The following is a 19,059-nucleotide window of genomic DNA, read 5'->3' as shown; positions in this document are numbered from 1 at the left end:
GTTCAAAATGCAGATTTGTAAACAGCCCATGAATAAATACAGTATCTCAGGAGCCTGGATCAAAACAAACCAGGAGTGAATTTAGGTTCATTTCCCAGGGCAACTCAGTCCATCACAGTGGCCACTGGGCGCACTGCAGATAAGGGTGCTGAGGCGGCACCCGACTTAGGGAGAGTTCAAAGGATGTGCCTGATAATGGAGAAAATAAAATGGAATTAAGCATTGCTAAGAAAGTCACTTTGAAATAGAGTTGGGAGGCCACTGAGGAAGTGGGGACTATGCATGTCTCATGCATCAGTTCTCAGAACTGCTATTAAGTTGCTAACCTGTGGCTAAACTCAGCTCAAGGCCAAGCCATAAACGTCCTGGAAGAGCAGCTGCTGCCTGGACTTGACCTCCTCCTGGGAGTTCCCGCCAGCCTCATCTGCATATCGGAATTCACAATCCTGACGAACCCAGCCAGCAATCCATTTGCACGGAGGACCTCAGTGGGAATTGCACTTGTGGTTTTTTCCTTTATAAACCCTGCCTTTCTTTGTTCTCTTCAGAGAGCAATATGGATTGCAACCCAGATCTGTGCCTACAGGATTGCAATCCTTTTTGTTCAAATCAACGTTTGTTATAAACCTCTTATTTGGTTAACATGTTCCAGAACAGGCATTGTAACAAGCTCCCTGTGTCTTTACATGCTAAAATTGTGAACCACTGATCTACATGATATTACCTCTCTTAAATTTAATCAGTAGCAAATAGCTCCTTATAGTGTATACGTGACTACTCAATTTCACACCCATAATAATCGTTAATTGGGCACGTAGTCTCCAAAAGGCACTTGTCTAATTATTAACATAAATTCTTTACTCTTCAATTTTAATTTGCATCTGAGGAAACTAAAAAAAGGGGATATTTTGAAATTGCTCAAGATCATAGTTAGTAAATACCAAAGCTAGGATTTAGGGCAAGTTTTAAGTCTCAAGGCAGTGCTTAAGACTTAAATAACCTCAATGTATTGAATCAGGCATTACTTTCTATCGGGTAATCAATATTTGCTTCTTGGGCAAGGTTCATCAAGAACATGGCAATCACTATTTCAAAGCTATCTCAGGCATGAAAAGGTGGGAATAAGCAGTTAAAAAATCTAGGAACTCAAGTGGGAGCTGAAGATTAGGGGAATTAGAGCAGGGAAGTTAGCAAGAAAGGGTAAGACAAAACTTTAGATAAAGAAAATCAGCATTGTTTAGTGGTTCAGATGGAGAAAAACACACAAAACCAAGTGGTAACTAGGAACATTTAAATCTGAAGCAACTGGGGAGAGACTCTAGACACAGGGTTTCACAGCTGATGACAGCTCAATATTACCTCTAAGCTATCTAACCAATTTCCTATAAATCTTGAACTTCTATTATTTCTCAAATCCAACATACAGTCAAGTAGATTTGAATGTACTCAAGATGATATACTTTGAGAAATGTCATGGAAAATTTCTCATAAAGAAGGGCAAACTCTCAAAGTCGATAATTTTAAACCTGAACTTCTTTTAGATGACGAAGATGAATTCAATAATACACAAAAACACCACACCATGCCTTTTTGAATTTTGGAGAGATTATGTCTTTTATGTAAGGTTTTAAAAATAAAACATTTTATTCCTTACTTTGTCATCTTGGAAAGAATTTCTTTGGCTACTTAGAAATATATACTTCTTACTCATATAATCATCTATTCACTCAATAAGTATTGATAATTTACTATGCATTTAGTACTGGTCATACAGCTACTACACACACACACACACACACACACACACACACACACACACAGCTGTGTATCTTTATTCCAAAGTCCACTATAAATTCACGGAGGTCAAATTGAATATAGGGTTAAGCAGGCAGAAGATGTTTGGTAAATACCTGTCAAATTTTTTCAAATGTGATTTAAAGAAAGGAAAAACATTTAAGTGATATCTTAAAAGTTTAGATGCCATTAAATGCTCTGTCATAAAACTCACTTATGATATTATATTCCATATTAAAAAATATAGCTCAATAATACTTTGAATATATGCAACCAGGTGTAGGGAAGGAGTATACAAAAAAGTTTTAATAAAAGATTCCTGTTCTTAATGAGTTTATAGTACTCTGATGCATACAATCATTTCTCAAAAAAATTAAAATACAAGACTAAAAATAACAAATCCAGGAAGAAGCATAATATTGTGTGGAGTTCAGAATGAGGAGAGATTACATCTGCTTGGGGAGAAATCAGAAAAGATGTAATAGCAACCACTTTTGAGCATTCTGAGTACTTTCTAAGCATTTTATATATGTGTTAATTCATTTAACCCTTACCTAACCCTATGATTTAAGGACTAAAAATTTTACAAATGAGGAAGCTGAAGGCTATGTCTTTATAAAGACGTGTATAGGATTCTGAATGAAGGAAATCCAAAGCAAAGTCAGTGAGGTAGTGTCTGTGGCTCAGAAGGAAATCGGCTTATACAGGTGAAAGAGTTCCAGGAAAACACTAGGAGACACAGTTGGTCAAAGCTGGTGGGGGCCATGACGTGAAGGCTCTATCTACAGCCTATAATTCAGGAGGCTTTGGGGACTAAGGATACTTCAAGGGAGTGACATGATTAGGACTGAACCTGAGTAAAATTAATCAAATAAAGAGACTAGAGTAGATGAAAAATGGAGGCAAAGATATCATTAAAGACTCTACTTGGAATGGTTTAGGTAAGAAGTAGTGAGTCCAAAGGCCAAGGGAATGAAGATGAGCAGTGGATTCAACAGACACTGTGGAGGAAACCTCTGTATGACCTTATAACTGATAGCAAACTGGGGATGAACGGAGAGAAGATTTAAAGATACCTGGTGCTTTCAAATATAGCTAAGATTAAATCAATTATTAAGGACCATTAAGCAAAACTTTATTAGATAACCCTTCAGGAAGCTGCTGTGTAAACTCACACACACAAAAACTGCCCATCAGCATGCAGTAAGAGAAAGGACTTATGACTCAAAAATCTGAAATTGTGGTTCATTTCATACTGATTAATACTATGAAACACAATGCGTATAAAACAGTCTTACCCCTTTGCTGCATTCACTGTCTGAATCACTGCTAAGCTCCTCAGTGTTCATGTTTTCCAAATCGGATTCCCCAGGCGCAATTGGCACAGTCACCGTGAGGCTGGGATTGTGAATAAATGACTGACCGTCACTTTCTTCCAACAAGTATCTGTCTATGTTCCTTCCCAAACCACTGGTTTTATCTTTTTCCGTGTGGAAGTTGCGATCTTTGTTCATTTCAGCAAGCGTACGGTTAGACATATAGTTCTCCTTCTTCCTGTTTAGATCTTCCGCTTGTCTTGTCTCTTTGGGAATCTTGGGCCTTTTGGAAAATGCCGTTAGAATAAATTCCCGTAAGGTCTGTTTCACATAACTGATTCCCTTCTTAATCCTGGCCACTGCGATCTGCAGGTTGTTTGCATCCGTTTCCTCATCGCTGGCTGTGAGGTTGTCTGAACTAAACGAGCTCAGTAATAAAGCCAGAAACAGGTTGAGGACCTGGATCAGGGTGGGGTGGGTGTGGGAAAAGAGGGACACAGGAAATAAAAAAGAAAATAAGGACACTTTTCTGAAATAAAGGCCAACATCCACACCAGCAATGAAGATCTCTATACCTCTCCACACATAGATAAGAACATGTGATGCGAGGCGAGACTCCTCAACAGTCTCCCCATATACCAGCTTCTGTGAACGCGGGGAGTTCAGCCCTACCCATGAAGGACTAGCGTAAGGAGCAGGGAACAACACTCCCATTACCACTGTCATTATGTCACCCTGAAGTTCATTCCTGCAGCAGGAGGCCCTTGGTCAAATTCCCTTTTATGGACCTGATAAGTCCTGCTAGTGTTTCCTTATGATTAATATATGTTACCAGGGGGAAAGAGTACAAGAAAACTGTGACTACTGTCTACTGTGCTGAAGTGATTTAGGTCAAGTCACTTTCCCCAGAAGATAAATGTTACTTATTGCAACAAATGGGATATGTCATACTTGCAGACCTCCTGTAATAAAATATTCTGTCCAAGAATTGTGTCAGCTTGCAACTTAATGAGGCTTTTAAAGCAGAGAAAAGGGCTTGCCCATTGAACCCAATTCAAATGAGAGAATGGCATTATGATCTGGGTGGCTTTAACACCAATCATTCTGGCCCTGGAAGAGACTGAAATGAGGTCAGGACAGTTATCCTTGAGGCAAAATCCTGTTTGTGTGCAAAACCATTTCTGCTGTTAGGGTCCAGAGGTAGGGTCCAGGTGAACTCAATATTGTAAAAAATAAAGATTCTCACAGAGGGCTAAAAATATGTAAATTATATTTAAACATTGTTTTATATAGAAAACAAAAAGGTAATAGAATTACCCTTCCACGTAAATCTATTCATGGCCCAAAACATCTACCACATATTAATATAATCAAAATTATTTGGGAACACCTATCTGTCTCCATCATGACATTATTTTGTTGTGGTTAGAACATTTAACTTCTACTCTCTTACAGATGTTCAAGTGTTATTGACTATAATCACATGCTATAAAGTAGATTACTAGAACTTATTCATCTTATAACTAGAACTCTATACTCTTTTACCAGCATCTCTTATTTCCACCCCCACCCTCCCAGCTCCTAGTAACCACCAATGCAGCCTCTGTTTCTGTGCCTTTAATTCCATCAAAAACCACAACAAGATGTTAATATTTTATCATAGTCTACTGGATATCACAAATGAGAATGAAGTCCATTCTGTATCATGTATTCATTTTCTTATCAGGCAGGGACAGAAATGTTAATAGATATGTTTTACCCAAGGTGTGATTCTGATTAATGTTCTTCACCAGTTTCCTAATGTAAACTTGAGCTTACTAAAATCTAATTTTCCTAAACTACCCTCTAAAACTTATGATTTTTAATTAATTGGTAGTAAAGTGACCTAAGGAATGAGAAAAAGAAAAAAAAGAGAGGTCTGTTTAGCATATCACTATATTATACAGAGGACTATATTAGAAACATAATTTTTTATTTCTTTCTTTTCAGATTAAATTCTCTATCATTGGTAATTCAATGGTGGTTGGTTATCAACTTTTGACATTATATTTCTGTCATCTTTCATTGGCAAAAATCTTGTAAAAAATATAAGTACGGGTTATCTGGCAGGAAAATTAAGACAATATTTTGTTGTTTTTTTCTGTTATTCCTCTATTGAAATGATCAATGTTCTATTACAATTAATAGTTTTAGATCTAATTAATCCTACATTATAAAATAACTGGTCATATTCTCATATAATAATTTTCTATGGAGAATTTTTTTTGTTAATCCTTACCTGAGGATATTTTTCCATTGCTTTTCAGAAAGGGAGGGGGACAGAGAGAGAGAGGGAGAGAGAGAGAAAGAGAAACATCCACAAGAGAGACACTCTACTGGTTGCCTCTCGCATTGCGCCCTGACCAGAACAGGGACCGAATTTGCAACCCAAGTTCAGGCCCTCAACCGGGAATTGAACCTGTGACCCTTTGTTGCACTGCTGATGCTCCAACCACTGAGCCACACCAGCCAGGGCACTATGGAGAATTTTAAATGTGTGAACATCTGGCGACATACCACTAGGTTTCCAATGACCATGACCATCATGAAAACAATAAGGCACATGGCTTGACCCGCGACCTCCATGCAGTCCCACATGGTCTCTATCCACTCTCCACACAGCACGCGGAACACAATCAGGAAGGAGTGGAAGAAGTCATGCATGTGCCAGCGTGGGAGTGTACAGTCCTCATTGATTTTGCAGACACATTCTTTGTAGTTTTTACCAAAGAGCTGCATGCCAACCACGGCAAAAATGAAGACAATGATGGCCAACACCAAGGTGAGGTTGCCCAGGGCCCCCACTGAGTTACCGATGATCTTTATCAGCATGTTCAGTGTTGGCCAAGATTTTGCCAATTTGAAAACTCGGAGCTAAAAGTAAACACAAAGCATAATATTAATTATTATAAGTATTAATGTTTCCAATCTTGAGTTTTATTACAAATTTTAAGTTCTAAAATATTGTCATTAGCTAGCAAAAAATTGATTATTTGTAGTTTTAATTTTCAGCCGTTCACAATATTTCTGTTACTTTGTTATACTTCTTCCAATATAATTACCATATATGTTTTGAAGAAAGTATGCAATTTTAGTTCAGGATTTCTATAGAAGCCTCTTAACATGGTTTCAGATATAAAGTTAATAATTTATCCTTAATTTTATTTTCTGATAGTTTTATAAAATTTTAATGCGGACATAGGGATAAAGTCCAACCAGATAGAAAAAAAATGCTTTAAAAATTCTTTACCTTTTTGTATTTTTGTTATTAGACAACAATTGTTTTGGGAACAATGATTTAATTTTTAATTATCAAATCCACAAAGTAATGGATATATTATAATGGTTAAAATTCTGTAAACCATAAGCTTCTTACTGGGAAATAAATTATTGCCCTACTGGGTAAAGAAATATTTTCTATTATATGAGTATATACAACTGAATTTATCTTTAAGATCCTAAAATTAAATATTCATGTGGCTTTGAGTTCTTTAAGTGTATTTGTTACTGAATGAACTTTATTTTATTAGACATCAGGACCTAATCTTTTCTTTTGGTTCAAACCTCCAAAAAATTTAAATAATAACAATCCCAAAACGAAGAAACACCCTTTTACATACAGAATATAAAGTACAGAATATTTACCAGTCTGAATGACCGGAGAACTGACAATCCGTCCACATCTGATAGGAAAAGCTCCACTATACTTAAAGTCACAATAATGCTGTCAAAAATATTCCATCCTACTTGGAAATACTCATACGGATCCATGGCAATTAGTTTTAAAACCATTTCAGCTGCAAAAATCCCAGTAAAGACCTAAGTGAGAAATAGAATGTTGTCATGGTATTATTAGAAGGTATGGAATCAACGTAATGATGATAAAGATTAATTGTTTAGCATTTACTGTGCCTGGGACAGTATGCTAGACACTTTACAAATGTTTGTTAGCTTATTTAATCTTACCAGCTAGGTGTCATTATTCCTCCAGCCCTGCTACAAGCAGTGAAGGGGTAAAAGTCTCTTAAGTCTCCTGCCAGCTCTCATTAGCCTTAGATAGTACTTTAGAATAGAGCATATTAAAATTCCAGAAAAATAAAACCTTAGACAACTAAGACAGGTACTGTTCGCAAACAAATTTATATGGTCAATAAGTTATTTTGGAAGAAAGTAAAAGGAAAAACATAGATACTGAGATTTTGAACCAGTCTTTTTTTTCTGGTCTGACTACTCTTAGAGTAATAAAGAACATGTTGACTCACTCTTTAAAGATTTATCAAAAGAAGAGAAGAAAGTGTTTAATTGACACAGTGGCAGCTAAAGCAAGACTTCCAAAGCGTTGACAGAAAAGTGCTTCACAAAACATCATTAATTCATGACACTGGTATCAAAGGACTCACTTAAAAAGGCAATAGTGAAAGACTTGCTTATGAATCATTCATAAACAAGGTGTAACTTGACTCAAAGAAACTGACCAAAGAAATTTCAAAGGGGAACGGTTAGGTCTATAACTACAATCCTAAAATAATGACTCAATCCTAAAATAATGCTGCTTCAAGAAGACTTGGGACTGTGGTAATAGATAGGAAACACAGTGAATGCTTATTTATTTATTTATTTATTTATTTATTTATTTATTTATTTTTTATTTTAAATTTTATTATTGTTTAAAATATTACAGATGTCCCTTTTTCTCCCCAATGACCCGTTCCACCCCGTTCCTTCCCCCTCCCCAGTCCCTCTCCCCACCATTGTCCGTGTCCTTGAGTTGTGCATATATGCGTATAAATTCTTTGGTTACTCTCTCCCCCTCCACCCACCAGCCCTCCTCCCTCCCTCTGACATTCGTCAGTCTCATCTATGCTTCCATGTCATTGCTTTTTGTGTTCACACTGATGCAGTCAACTCAGTGAGAAGGTATTGATTTTCATGACTCACCCTCCAACAATTAGAACCCAGATAATCCTATCTTTTTCCAAAGAGGAATTAAGGGGCAGAAGAATGCTAACTCAGAAAGCAAATGGGGTACAGACATTCTGTCTATGAAAAGTTGTAAGCAGCTCAGGAGAGAAGACTGATCCAGAAACACCGTTTGGCTTTAAAGGTCAATTGGTTTAAAACCAAGGCAAAAGTGAAATTATCTGATACAGATATTCACAAAGGCATCTGGGATGATTCATATTTATGAAGAATCACAAGCTGGGACCCTTCAGCCATGAAATAGAATCTTTGCCTGCTTCATGCAGATTGTCAGAAAGTAGCATTTTTTTTTGCAATAAAGTGTTCATTAAGCTGAAGTATGACCAACATGGAGTGTGGCATCAATCTTCCTAATCAGATGCTATATCTTCCTGAAGCCTGCAGGTCACCCTCTCGCCTGCCCTTATGTCTCCTGTGTCCAGTTAACCATTTTGGTTTCTCAATATTCTTGTTCTTAAGGCTTGTTTCTGCTAATCAATTGAAAGCATGATGATGATGATGATGATGATGATGATAGTAACAATAAGTTTAGGTTGTTGAGTACTTACTGTATCCCAGGCTAATAAAAAGTAGAAAGTGTTTAATCCTATTTCAACAATATGATAAATGAAGTATTACCATCATTATATTATAAATAAAGAATTATTATTTTATAAATGAGGTCTATTATTCTATAAATCAGAAAATTAAAGATTATAGAGGTTAACACATTTGTCCAAAGTCATATAACCAGTAAGAGTCAAAATCAGGATTCAACCCAGTACTGTGAGATTCTAAAGGCACAGACACTTCACCTATTATGTCAAAACAAAGCATCCAGAGTTTTTCTGAAAATATGTGGGAAGCTGCAACGTTATTATGAAATGGGTAAGAAAATATCAAAATTTCAAAGTAGTCATCCCAAGAAACATGCTGACAGAAAAAACCCCACAGTAACAACTCCCCCAAATGGTGACTCTTAACGAAAATATTGTTATTTATAGACTTCAACACTACTGCAAAATTATTATTTTTTCCATTGCTTTTCAGAGAGAGTGGGGGGGGGGGGAGAGAGAGAGAGAGAGAGACGTGGATGTGAAAGAGACACACTGACTGGTTGGTACGTGCCCTTGACCAGAAATCGAACCTGTGACCCTTTGATGCCTGGGCTGACTCTCTAACCACTGAGCCATGCCAGCCAGGGATCTACTGCAAAGTCATTTAAAAATAGTATCTATCACCAGAAACTTGACTCTGTACAATGATTCACAGTGAATATGCATAATTACCTAGCTGTGTATACTTCTAACTTAAAAAAAGAAAGAAATGCCTTTAAGTGACTCACCAAATTCCCCACAGCAAGCACGTTTCCGAATTCTGCAGTCATTGGGTGATGCTCCATCGCCATGAAGAGCGTGTTTAAAATGATGCAAATGGTAATAGTAAGATCTACAAAAGGATCCATTACAATAACATAAATAAGCTTTTTAAATTTTATCCAAAGTGGGGAGCAATTCCAGATCAGGAAGGTGTGTGCAAATCTGTACCACCAAGGTGGACACTTCTGTCTGGACTCTTCCAGTTCTGGGAGGAGAAAAAATCCAGAAAACATGAAGTCAATCATTTGAATGTTTTATTCCTAAGCAGTTACCCATCAGCAGCGCTCTTTCCCATTGAAACAAGTCTTCTGCGTCAGACTTTTCAAATTTAACAGTACTGTTTCTATGAAATCATAGCATTATTACACAAAAATGTAATATTACATAGCATTATTACATAAAAGGGTAATAACATTAACATGTAATAACCCTACCACATGTTCACTTGCTAGATCCTAAGTGAGGGGAAGGTAGTGAAATTAGTGACTGAAAGCAGATACAGCATCTCTCAAAGAAACATGTACCTAACATGTGATGGAAAACAAGACAACCTATGTTTTCTTAAGGGAGAAATGTATATTTTCCACCAATGTACACACTTCCCCCCTGTCTCCTTAGTCCCATGACAACAATAAGACAATTCTACTCTATCCAGGAAAACTCTTGCCAGTTCACAGCTGAAAACAATTCCAGAACAAGGAGACTAGAAATAACTTATGGAGTGACTCATACAAGTGATATTTCATTCCATTAGCTTATTTGCTTCTCACCATAAATTTAGGAGTTGCGAGGAAACGTTGGTGAGGTGGTAGCCTTTGGACAAGACAGGAACTAGAGCATATTTTGGGGGGAGAGAATGGGAGCCAGCACATTATAAAAGTAGTCACTCTTTGACTCCCTTCTCAGTGCTTATGAGGGTCTAACCACTATTACTGACATTACATTTTCAAACCTGCTTTCTCTAATGCCTTTTCATCATAATTTTAACAGATGTCATGTCACATGTTAACATTTTACAAGTTTATAGAATGTGCTCCGGCAGTAATTTATCTACATCTGGAAGTATGTATTATTTCCTTACATATTAGAGAGATAATAAATTCAGAGATAGTTTCTAAGTTTACATAGTGGAAGAACCATACAGCCCTGGGTTAACCTAGGTTCTTCATTAATTACCACTAAGCTATTTATCTTTGAAAAGTTGTATCATTCAATACCTATCTTTAATCACAATTTCATCCATTTTAAACACATAAAGATGATTCCATTAGTGTCCATTGGTTATCTTTACCATTGCTTATAACCATTCTAAATTCTTCCTAAGAACTTCATGTACTGACCAGGATTTATCTGAATTTCATCTAAAAAGTCTGTTTAGTAAAGAGAATAGTATTACCTTCTACAGTGTTTGTCAGTATGCTTGCTCTACTCATTGCTCTTTGTCTGAGATGGGGGTCATTCAACATATCTTCAGAAAGGAGATAAGAACTGGAACGTCGCTTTTTGTGTATTTGACTGGTTGTACCCTAAAAAATATGATCATTTAAAGTTTAAAAATATAATTCCAATAAATTACACATATAAAATTTTGCTTAGGTAGCTGTAATGAGTAATTAAAAGTAGAGAGGAGATTGCTGCATTCAAATCACGGCTCTGCTACACTGGCTGTATCATAGGAGAGTTACTTGACCTCTTTCTGTCTCATTTTTATCATTAGTAAAATGGAGATATTCACAGTACTTGCCTTATATGCTTGCTATGAGGAGTAATTAATATTTAGAATTAATATTTAGTTAATAAAAAATTAAACTGAGCTGCTTTTATTGTTATAATCACTATCATCATCTCTCTATCTTTCTGGGTCTCCAACGTATTCAGGTAGTTTTACCATGTAAGCGTCTTATATGAAAACAGCTAAACAAGTGTTCTTGGAGTGTGTGTGTAAAGGGGTAGAGTCTCAGTGTTCTCTGACAAATTTCTTTAATTAGTCTTTGTTGAGGTAACAGCATTAACGGAGGAGACTATAATGATTGCTTCTTATTGTCAAAGTAGAGCTCATCAACCGATCTGAGTATATGATGATAAATGACTCAGTTTGAAAAGGACAATTAAGAGTGACGGGAGCTGTAGCAAAATAGAGAATGTAAGCTCCATCTAAAAGAGGTGACCACTGTTTAGTTGAAAGGATTGCTGCCATGCAAGAATATGAGCTCGGTTTTACCAGGTATACTCATTTTTATGTGAAATACCTTATTTCTAAATTATGGAAACTCATTCAAAGTTAAAACACTATGCCGGTTCAGAGCAGGTCAACAATAGGCACACAAACACACATGCTCACACACATACTTATATACATACAAACAACTATACAACTCTACATTTATCATTGGTCTATCCATTTATCAATCTAAATGCTTGTGTGTTATGTATATATGTGTATGTACACACATACACACCACTGACAAACATATATGTATAGTTCTAGAAATGCAAATTTGTATAGTTGTTTAGCTATATATGTATATATATCAAAACATAGACACACAGGCATAAATATGCCCATATGTGTATGTATGTATGTATGTATGCAAGTATGTGCATGTTCACAGACATATACATATCTACAGGTAGCTTTGTTTGTTTGTTTGCTTTTTAATCCTCTCCCGAGGATATTTTTTCCATTGCTTTTCAGAGAGAGAGGAAGGAAGAGAGCGAGAGAGGGCCTCGCTCACAAGCCCCCACTGGGGTTGGAGACTGAGCCTGCAACTGAGGTACGTGCCTTGGCCTGAATCGAACCCGGGACCCTTCAGTCCATGGGCCGACGCTCTAAACCGGCTGAGCTAAACTGGCTAGGGCTACTTGTAGCTTGTTATAGAGATCTCTCTATAACTATGTTTTCCCTCATACAGTCTCTACCTTCTGACTTTCCAGAAGCAGAGACTTCTTTTTCCCCAAGTCAAGAAAAGAATTTGTTTAATCAACAATTCAAATAAAATGAAAACATTTCACTTAAAAATGTGAAATAATCTTCAAATTTGATATAAATGATATAATTATTTACAGATACTACACACTGAAAAGCAAAACTCAACAAAGATCCGATTCCACAGAAATTTGACATGCTCATCTGAAAAGGAAAAGTGCCTTCCAGAGGGCTGGAAAGGTATCATGCAACAGAGAGGTCACCTGTCACCTAGAAGCACATGCATTCATTCAAACTGAAAAATGTGTGGCCATGGCTTTGATGGAACTTTATTCTCACTTGAAATGCTACATTGTCTGCAAATATGAATATATGAATAAGTAGTATGAGTTCCAAGCTTGTTAGGTTAGTCAAAGGCCTTGCTGATATTTAGTAAGGCAATATAACACAGTCAGTGGCCTGAAGCAGTAACCTGGAAGCTCCAGAAACTAGAAAGATCCCACGTTCAAACCTAATCAATTCCTGTAACCACTCAATGACTCCTAAATGCTTGAAATTGTGGCTTTTCTTTTCTTTTTATGTGTGTGTTTATATTAAGGTGTGTTCTGATGTTATGTTTTTATTATAGACTCCCAACCAAAGAGTATTTTTGAAATTGAAAACAGTAAATTTCATTTATGTATGGGAAAAAAGCATAGCCATTCTAAATTATTTACATGTTTTGAAGCCTACCACACATTACACAGAGAGCAAAGTGTGGTGGTTCAGAGCACAAGCTCTGAAACAGAGGGCCTGTTTGAACTTTAGGACTAGCAGTTATTAGCTTCATTCCTCTGTGCCTCAGTTTCTCCCTTGTCAAATAGGGACAATAACATATCACCTCATAAGGCTGTTGTGAATACTAAGCAGAGGTTTGCTATTATTATTGTTATTATTAACAACTCAAATAAGATCCCTTGCAAGAAGGAATAATATATATTAAGCAGTAACTTGAAAAAGATAGCAAATTTCCTTACAAAAATGATATCTATTATCAACTAATAAGATCAGTATTATCATTGCATTTTCTGTGCTGATATATATCTTTTATAAATCGTTTTATAAAGGGATGATTTATGATTTTCAAGTATAATAACAATAGATAAGTATCTTTTTCAAAAATGGGATTTTATATTCAATCATTATGTTGCACACCTGAAACTAATGTTATATATCAATTATACCTCAATTTTAAAAAATAGGGTTTTAAGTGTCTTTGAATTATATGCCTATAGCACATAGTAAAAGGATCAAGTTAATGAGTAAAAGGTGTGTTTCTACAGAGTATTGCAAAATGCAGAGCCATTCACAGGACCAGAGAAGGCCCCTCCAGCGGAAAAGACTGACTGATGCAAGAACAAGGGTCGAACCATGCCTGAGCTATTTAAAACGTCCTTACGCTGTCATCAGAAGTTGCCTTATCTATTATCACCTCTGGCAGAAGCTGTCCATTGGGAAGCATGAGGGCTGAGGTTCCGTCAACCAGGGAGACCACACCATTGCAGTCCACGGCACTGTTCATCTTCCCGTTCACCGGCAGCACTGGGGGGGACCTACTGGCTTGACTGATGTTGCTGCTGCGCCGCTCCCGAGGCCTGTGGGGCATGCACAACGAGCCCCTTCTGCTCTCATTGTCTCCGAAAATGCTGTGCTCGTCGTCGGCAAATTCAGTCTCAGATCCAATATCTTTTCCTCGACCCATGAAACTAAAAAGACTTGTTCTGCTGCTGCGCCTTTGAGGAAACAGGGAACCACGATTGCTGAGTGGCGACTGCAGAAAAAAGAAAAGATGACACGTATCTGCTGAAGCACCTAAAAACAGAAGTGCATTTCACACAATTACCATAGAAACCACTGACCTGAGGGCAGGTGGCTCAACACAGGTTTAAAAGAAACACATTTCAAAACAAAGCAATTTAGCAAGAAGGCAAATTCTTCCAACTAAGAAAGAGAAAGGCTGAAAAACCCATCCTTTCATACCAGGTAAATAATTTGCTGCTGCACAGCTCTCTACTCTTCTGGCCTGGAGTGACCTCTCCATTCTTTCTGTGCCATTCATTTTGTTATAAAGGACATATCACTTCAAAAATGGTATTGCAACCTGTTAGATTTTCTTCTACCAATCCTAAAGTTCCATAGGTATTGAACTCTCTTGATTTATTTCCATGCTGTATGCTCTTTGCATTCCATTGCTTAGAACTCTACCTTACATATTGACAGCTCAGTTAAGGTGTCTTAAAGACCTTTTAACACTACTAAGTTTACAAAGTCATAAAGTATTAGAACTTGGAAAAGAAGTTGTCCAATAACAAGGAGGGGAAAAGTCACATTTCCATAATTCATATCCAGGATAAACTGTGTCTATAAACCAAACTGAATGCATATTCTTTGGAAGTATCTAATTCAATAAAAGTCAGTGCTTACTGTATGGAAAGGACAGTGGCAGGCATCCTGAGTAATGGAAAATGTGTATAACAAGGTCTTTGCCTTGAAACTAGCTTGGGGGACTGTTCCTGTCATATTTCTTTTTATTGATATTGCATGTATTCATGTTCTGCCTCCCCAAGTAAAGTATGAAGTCTTTGAAGGCAGGGATTATATCTTTTATTTCTATGCATACCTGACAGGGTCTTGCAGACTTACATCTTAGAAGCTAGCAAAGTTAAATGAGGACACAGATGAGAAGAATAGTAATTGTGAGTGGGGCATTGAAAAGCTAATGGGTGAAGAACAGGTGGTGCTATGCCAGAAGGAAAACAAGGAACAAAATTATCCCACTTATAGAAAACCAGGTGAGCTAAGTGACAAAGGCATAAAAGCACAGGGCATGTAGGTGAGAGCGGAGAATCACGGTGGACTAAGTGCCTGAGGGTACAGAAATGTAGAGTGAGGCTGAATAACGTGTGGGACTTGTTCTCTAGGCAGTAGTTATTCAACAGAGTTTTTTCTTTATTTGATTTGAGCAGAGGGACAGCTTTGATTTAGAAAAATTATTTGGAGGGGCTGTGCCATGGAAAATAAAAATGTCAAGGAAAATAGGTTTGTAGGCAGAGAGACCTGAAAAGAGAAGATACTACTCTAAGGTTAGTTTTTAACCAATATGTGCATTACAAAACATAGACGAAATAAAAATATAAAAGTTAATCTGTAGTGTAAATATTTTTTTCATTTCTACAATGGTTCTCATGAATATTTTGTTTTGAAAATGTGTTCATTGGAGAAGATATGACAATTCCAAAACTATAAACTGCTTACACATTTAAATGGAAAACTACATATATCCATAGGCCCAGCAATCAATAGGTTTTACCTATAAATGCCCAGCAATCAATAGGTTTTTACCTAAAAACATACCAAGAGGATCACTCACTCTGCTCTCCTGAGGTCCCTTTCCTCAGAATAGAACATTTAACCCTCCGTCTGGTGACACGCCTTTGATAGTGTCAGTGGTACCTGATTCGGGGTCGACAATCTCTTTTCCCGTGTGCGCCTGTGGCCTTCAACACCGAGGAGGGAACTTCTCCTGATACTCTCCTCTGATTCCGACTTGGACAATTTCCCATCGTCTCCCTTTTCTTCCCCACCAGACAGTTTCTTTTGATTCTTTTTCTTCCTTCTGTTTCTCCTTTCTTTGGCACTTTTAGAGCTCAGTTTAGATGTTTCAGAAGAACTCTCGGAGAGGCCCACGATCCGGCTTCTCCTCCTGCTTGAATATTCGGCTGCTGCCATCGCTATTGCCTGTTGGGCCCAGATGTCACACATGCAGTGAGTCATTTCTGAAGTCGAGGAAACCTGGTGACAGGACAGCTCTCTAACATGAATTTAATTATATTGTGCATCTAATCATACCCCTTGTGTGGGAACAAAAGTCGTTTTCTTTACACTATGACCAGAGAACTTAAAAAATGTGTATTTATTGCTTCTCCTGCACTGTAACAAAGGGCCGTTCTGCTCTGGAATTAACTATTACATACTATTCCTATATTTATAGTAAAGCAATTTTAAACAGTACATGTGCAAGTTTTACTAGGTAATTTCTGGGACATAAAGCATGAACCATGGGATAAGATAATTTGCATATCTTGTTCAGATAATGAACTCAATATTAGCAAAATAGTCAGGCACTTTATACTTTAGTGAAGGATAAGTTGTCTGAAAATTAAAATTAATTATTACAGAATAATATCCCAAGAAAATGTGAGAGATTTCTAGAGGTTCCCTAGGAAATTCCTTGGATAAACTAATGCTACTGACCTCTTTACAAAAAAACAATTCTTGTAAAAACTTGGAAAATAACTATATTGTGAATAAAAAATAAAAATCACTCATAATCTTACCTTCCCAAAATAATTGGTATTACTATTTCTTCTAGTCTTCATATATTTAATTTTTAAATTGTTATAGCAACAACTTTTCCTGTCATGATATTCTTAAAACACATAATTTTATGGTCCACAAATACTCCAACACAAAAACATCATAATGCTTTTAACCATTTTTAAATTTTTGAAAATTTAAATGATTTCTGATATTTACTTTTATTAAAATACTGCACTGAACATCTTTCTGCATCAAAGTTTATCTGCCTTCTAAGTTACTACCCTCTCCACGACACATTAGATTCCTTGAAGAGATTTAAATAGGTCAACCCATCAAATATTTGAAATTTTGGTTTTTTAGTACAAACCTTCCCAAACTTTCCCACTAAAGTACCCCTTTGCAGAGAGGATTAAGGAAAAGCCCTCAAAAATTTGTGACTTAGCCCAAAATGGCCACAACCATAAGTATAATTTTTTAACATTTTACATTTTTATCTTAAAAATCCTTACAACATTAACAAAAACTGGCACACATTTTGCTTTCTACCCCATAGAGTATCTGTTAACTTTAACATTAAAATAATTTCCCTTAAACCTTTGTGTACAGTTGTTCTGGGGAAATACATCATGTTTTAGGACTTTGCAAATGCCACAGACACTGAGGAATCACAGGTAACAGGTGCAGGAGGAACAGCTTAGAACATTCTTTGTGGCAGAGTGAGCCATCGTGGGGGGAAGTGGACTGGGTCAGATGCCAATTATAACTCAATCCAGAATTGGTTCCTTCGACCACACCAGAATGAAGATTCAGTTTATATAAAGGAATCCATTAAGGAAAACCACCCTGGGGAAGCCTGAGCATCGACTATTCAGCCTTTGCTCTTCTACTTCTAGGAAGGATTTTAAACCAAATAACAATACCTCAGCTTCTTCTTGCTCCTTTTTAAGTCGATCTAACATCTGTTGAAATTCTAACTCTTTCTGCCTCGCTTCTTCGATGTTTGCCTGGTTCTGTTCTTCATAGGCCATGGCAACCACAGCCAGGATCAAATTTATTAGATAAAAGGAGCCCAGGAAAATCACCACAACAAAGAAGATCATGTAGGTTTTCCCAGCAGCACGCAGTGTCTAAGGGGAAATGTTATTTTGTTATTTTAATAACAAAAAGGCTTTTTTTGTAAATTATTTCAACTTGAATGGCATATTAGGCATGGGTAAATTGCGCAATTCTACATAATCTCATGTTATCAAAATATAAAGGGATAAAATATCTTCATGGAAAACAATCAGTATGAAAATACATACTTTTTCAGTATAAAGTATATAGCAATCTATTAAACTGGTACAAAAGTTATGTATAATTCCTGATTATTATCAAATAGAATAATCCTGAAATATTTCCCCCCAGTCTAAAAATTACTCAAAAACCAGCTGCTTTGCTCAGTTTCAAATTACAGGACCAGATAAAAAGTCATTTGTATTTTTTTCCTGTATATTTTTTTATCCTTTCTATATTCATTTATAATATTTTTAGAAATTAAATAAACATAAAACAGGCCAAAAGAAGAATCTGTGGCAAGTTGAGAAAAGGGATTGGTTATTATTCATAATACAGAATAATAATTTTTGGTCTCCTTGCTCATGGGGAAAAGGCAGATCTCACAGGACGAAGTGGATCACATTGAAGTGAGCAGAGATGGCCATGTGAATTAACAATTACAGTACAAGAGGTGGATGCTATAAACTGAAGAATATTCAAAGGGCATGGAAGTCTAGAGTAAGGAGCAATTGAATCGAGAGGAGAATTTAGAGAAGTGAATTGTGTCCTTAACTCTTGTATTAATTTGTATTAATTTGCTAAGGCTGCCTTAACAGACCAGGTGGCTTAACCAACAGAAATGCATTTCTCACAGTCTGAAGGCTGGAAGTTCAATATGAAAGTGTTGGCAGGTATGGTTTCTCCTGAGGCCTCTCTCCTTGGCTTGTAGATGGCCACCTTCTCAGTGAGTTCTCACATCGCATTTTCTCTGTGTGTATGTATCTTTGGTGTCTCTCTCCTCATGTCTTAATCTACTTTTCTCATAAAAAAATCCAGTCAGATTGGATTAGGACCCACCCTAACAGACTAATTTTAACTCAGTTTCCTCTTTAAAGGCTCCAAACATAGTCATTCTAAGGTACTAGGAGTTAGGACTTCAACATATGAATTTGGGGGCATACAATTCAGTCCACAGCAATTGTACATGAGAGTTCAAAAAATAAAGCATTGTGAGTATAGGACAGCCTGA

General features: G+C 36.7%; 1 protein-coding gene across 1 annotated transcript in view; it reads right to left on the bottom strand.

Annotated features, from left to right (window-relative positions):
* Positions 1-19,059, bottom strand: part of SCN9A (sodium voltage-gated channel alpha subunit 9) — a 105,712-nt gene that overhangs the window by 34,702 nt on the left and 51,951 nt on the right. The window contains exons 11-18 of the mRNA XM_081142998.1: positions 17,693-17,899; positions 15,906-16,190; positions 13,852-14,223; positions 10,884-11,013; positions 9,454-9,692; positions 6,795-6,968; positions 5,667-6,023; positions 3,093-3,569 (exon numbers count right to left, since the gene is read on the bottom strand). Of these exons, the coding sequence (XP_080999124.1) occupies positions 3,093-3,569; positions 5,667-6,023; positions 6,795-6,968; positions 9,454-9,692; positions 10,884-11,013; positions 13,852-14,223; positions 15,906-16,190; positions 17,693-17,899 (2,241 nt within the window). The remainder of the gene's footprint in view (positions 1-3,092; positions 3,570-5,666; positions 6,024-6,794; positions 6,969-9,453; positions 9,693-10,883; positions 11,014-13,851; positions 14,224-15,905; positions 16,191-17,692; positions 17,900-19,059) is intronic.

This window comes from Miniopterus schreibersii, assembly GCF_964146895.1.
Source record: "Miniopterus schreibersii genome assembly, chromosome: 7".
In the NCBI taxonomy this organism is placed as follows: domain Eukaryota; kingdom Metazoa; phylum Chordata; class Mammalia; order Chiroptera; family Miniopteridae; genus Miniopterus; species Miniopterus schreibersii.
Note: the sequence above shows the minus strand (reverse complement) of the source record. Positions and strands in the feature narration are given on the sequence as shown.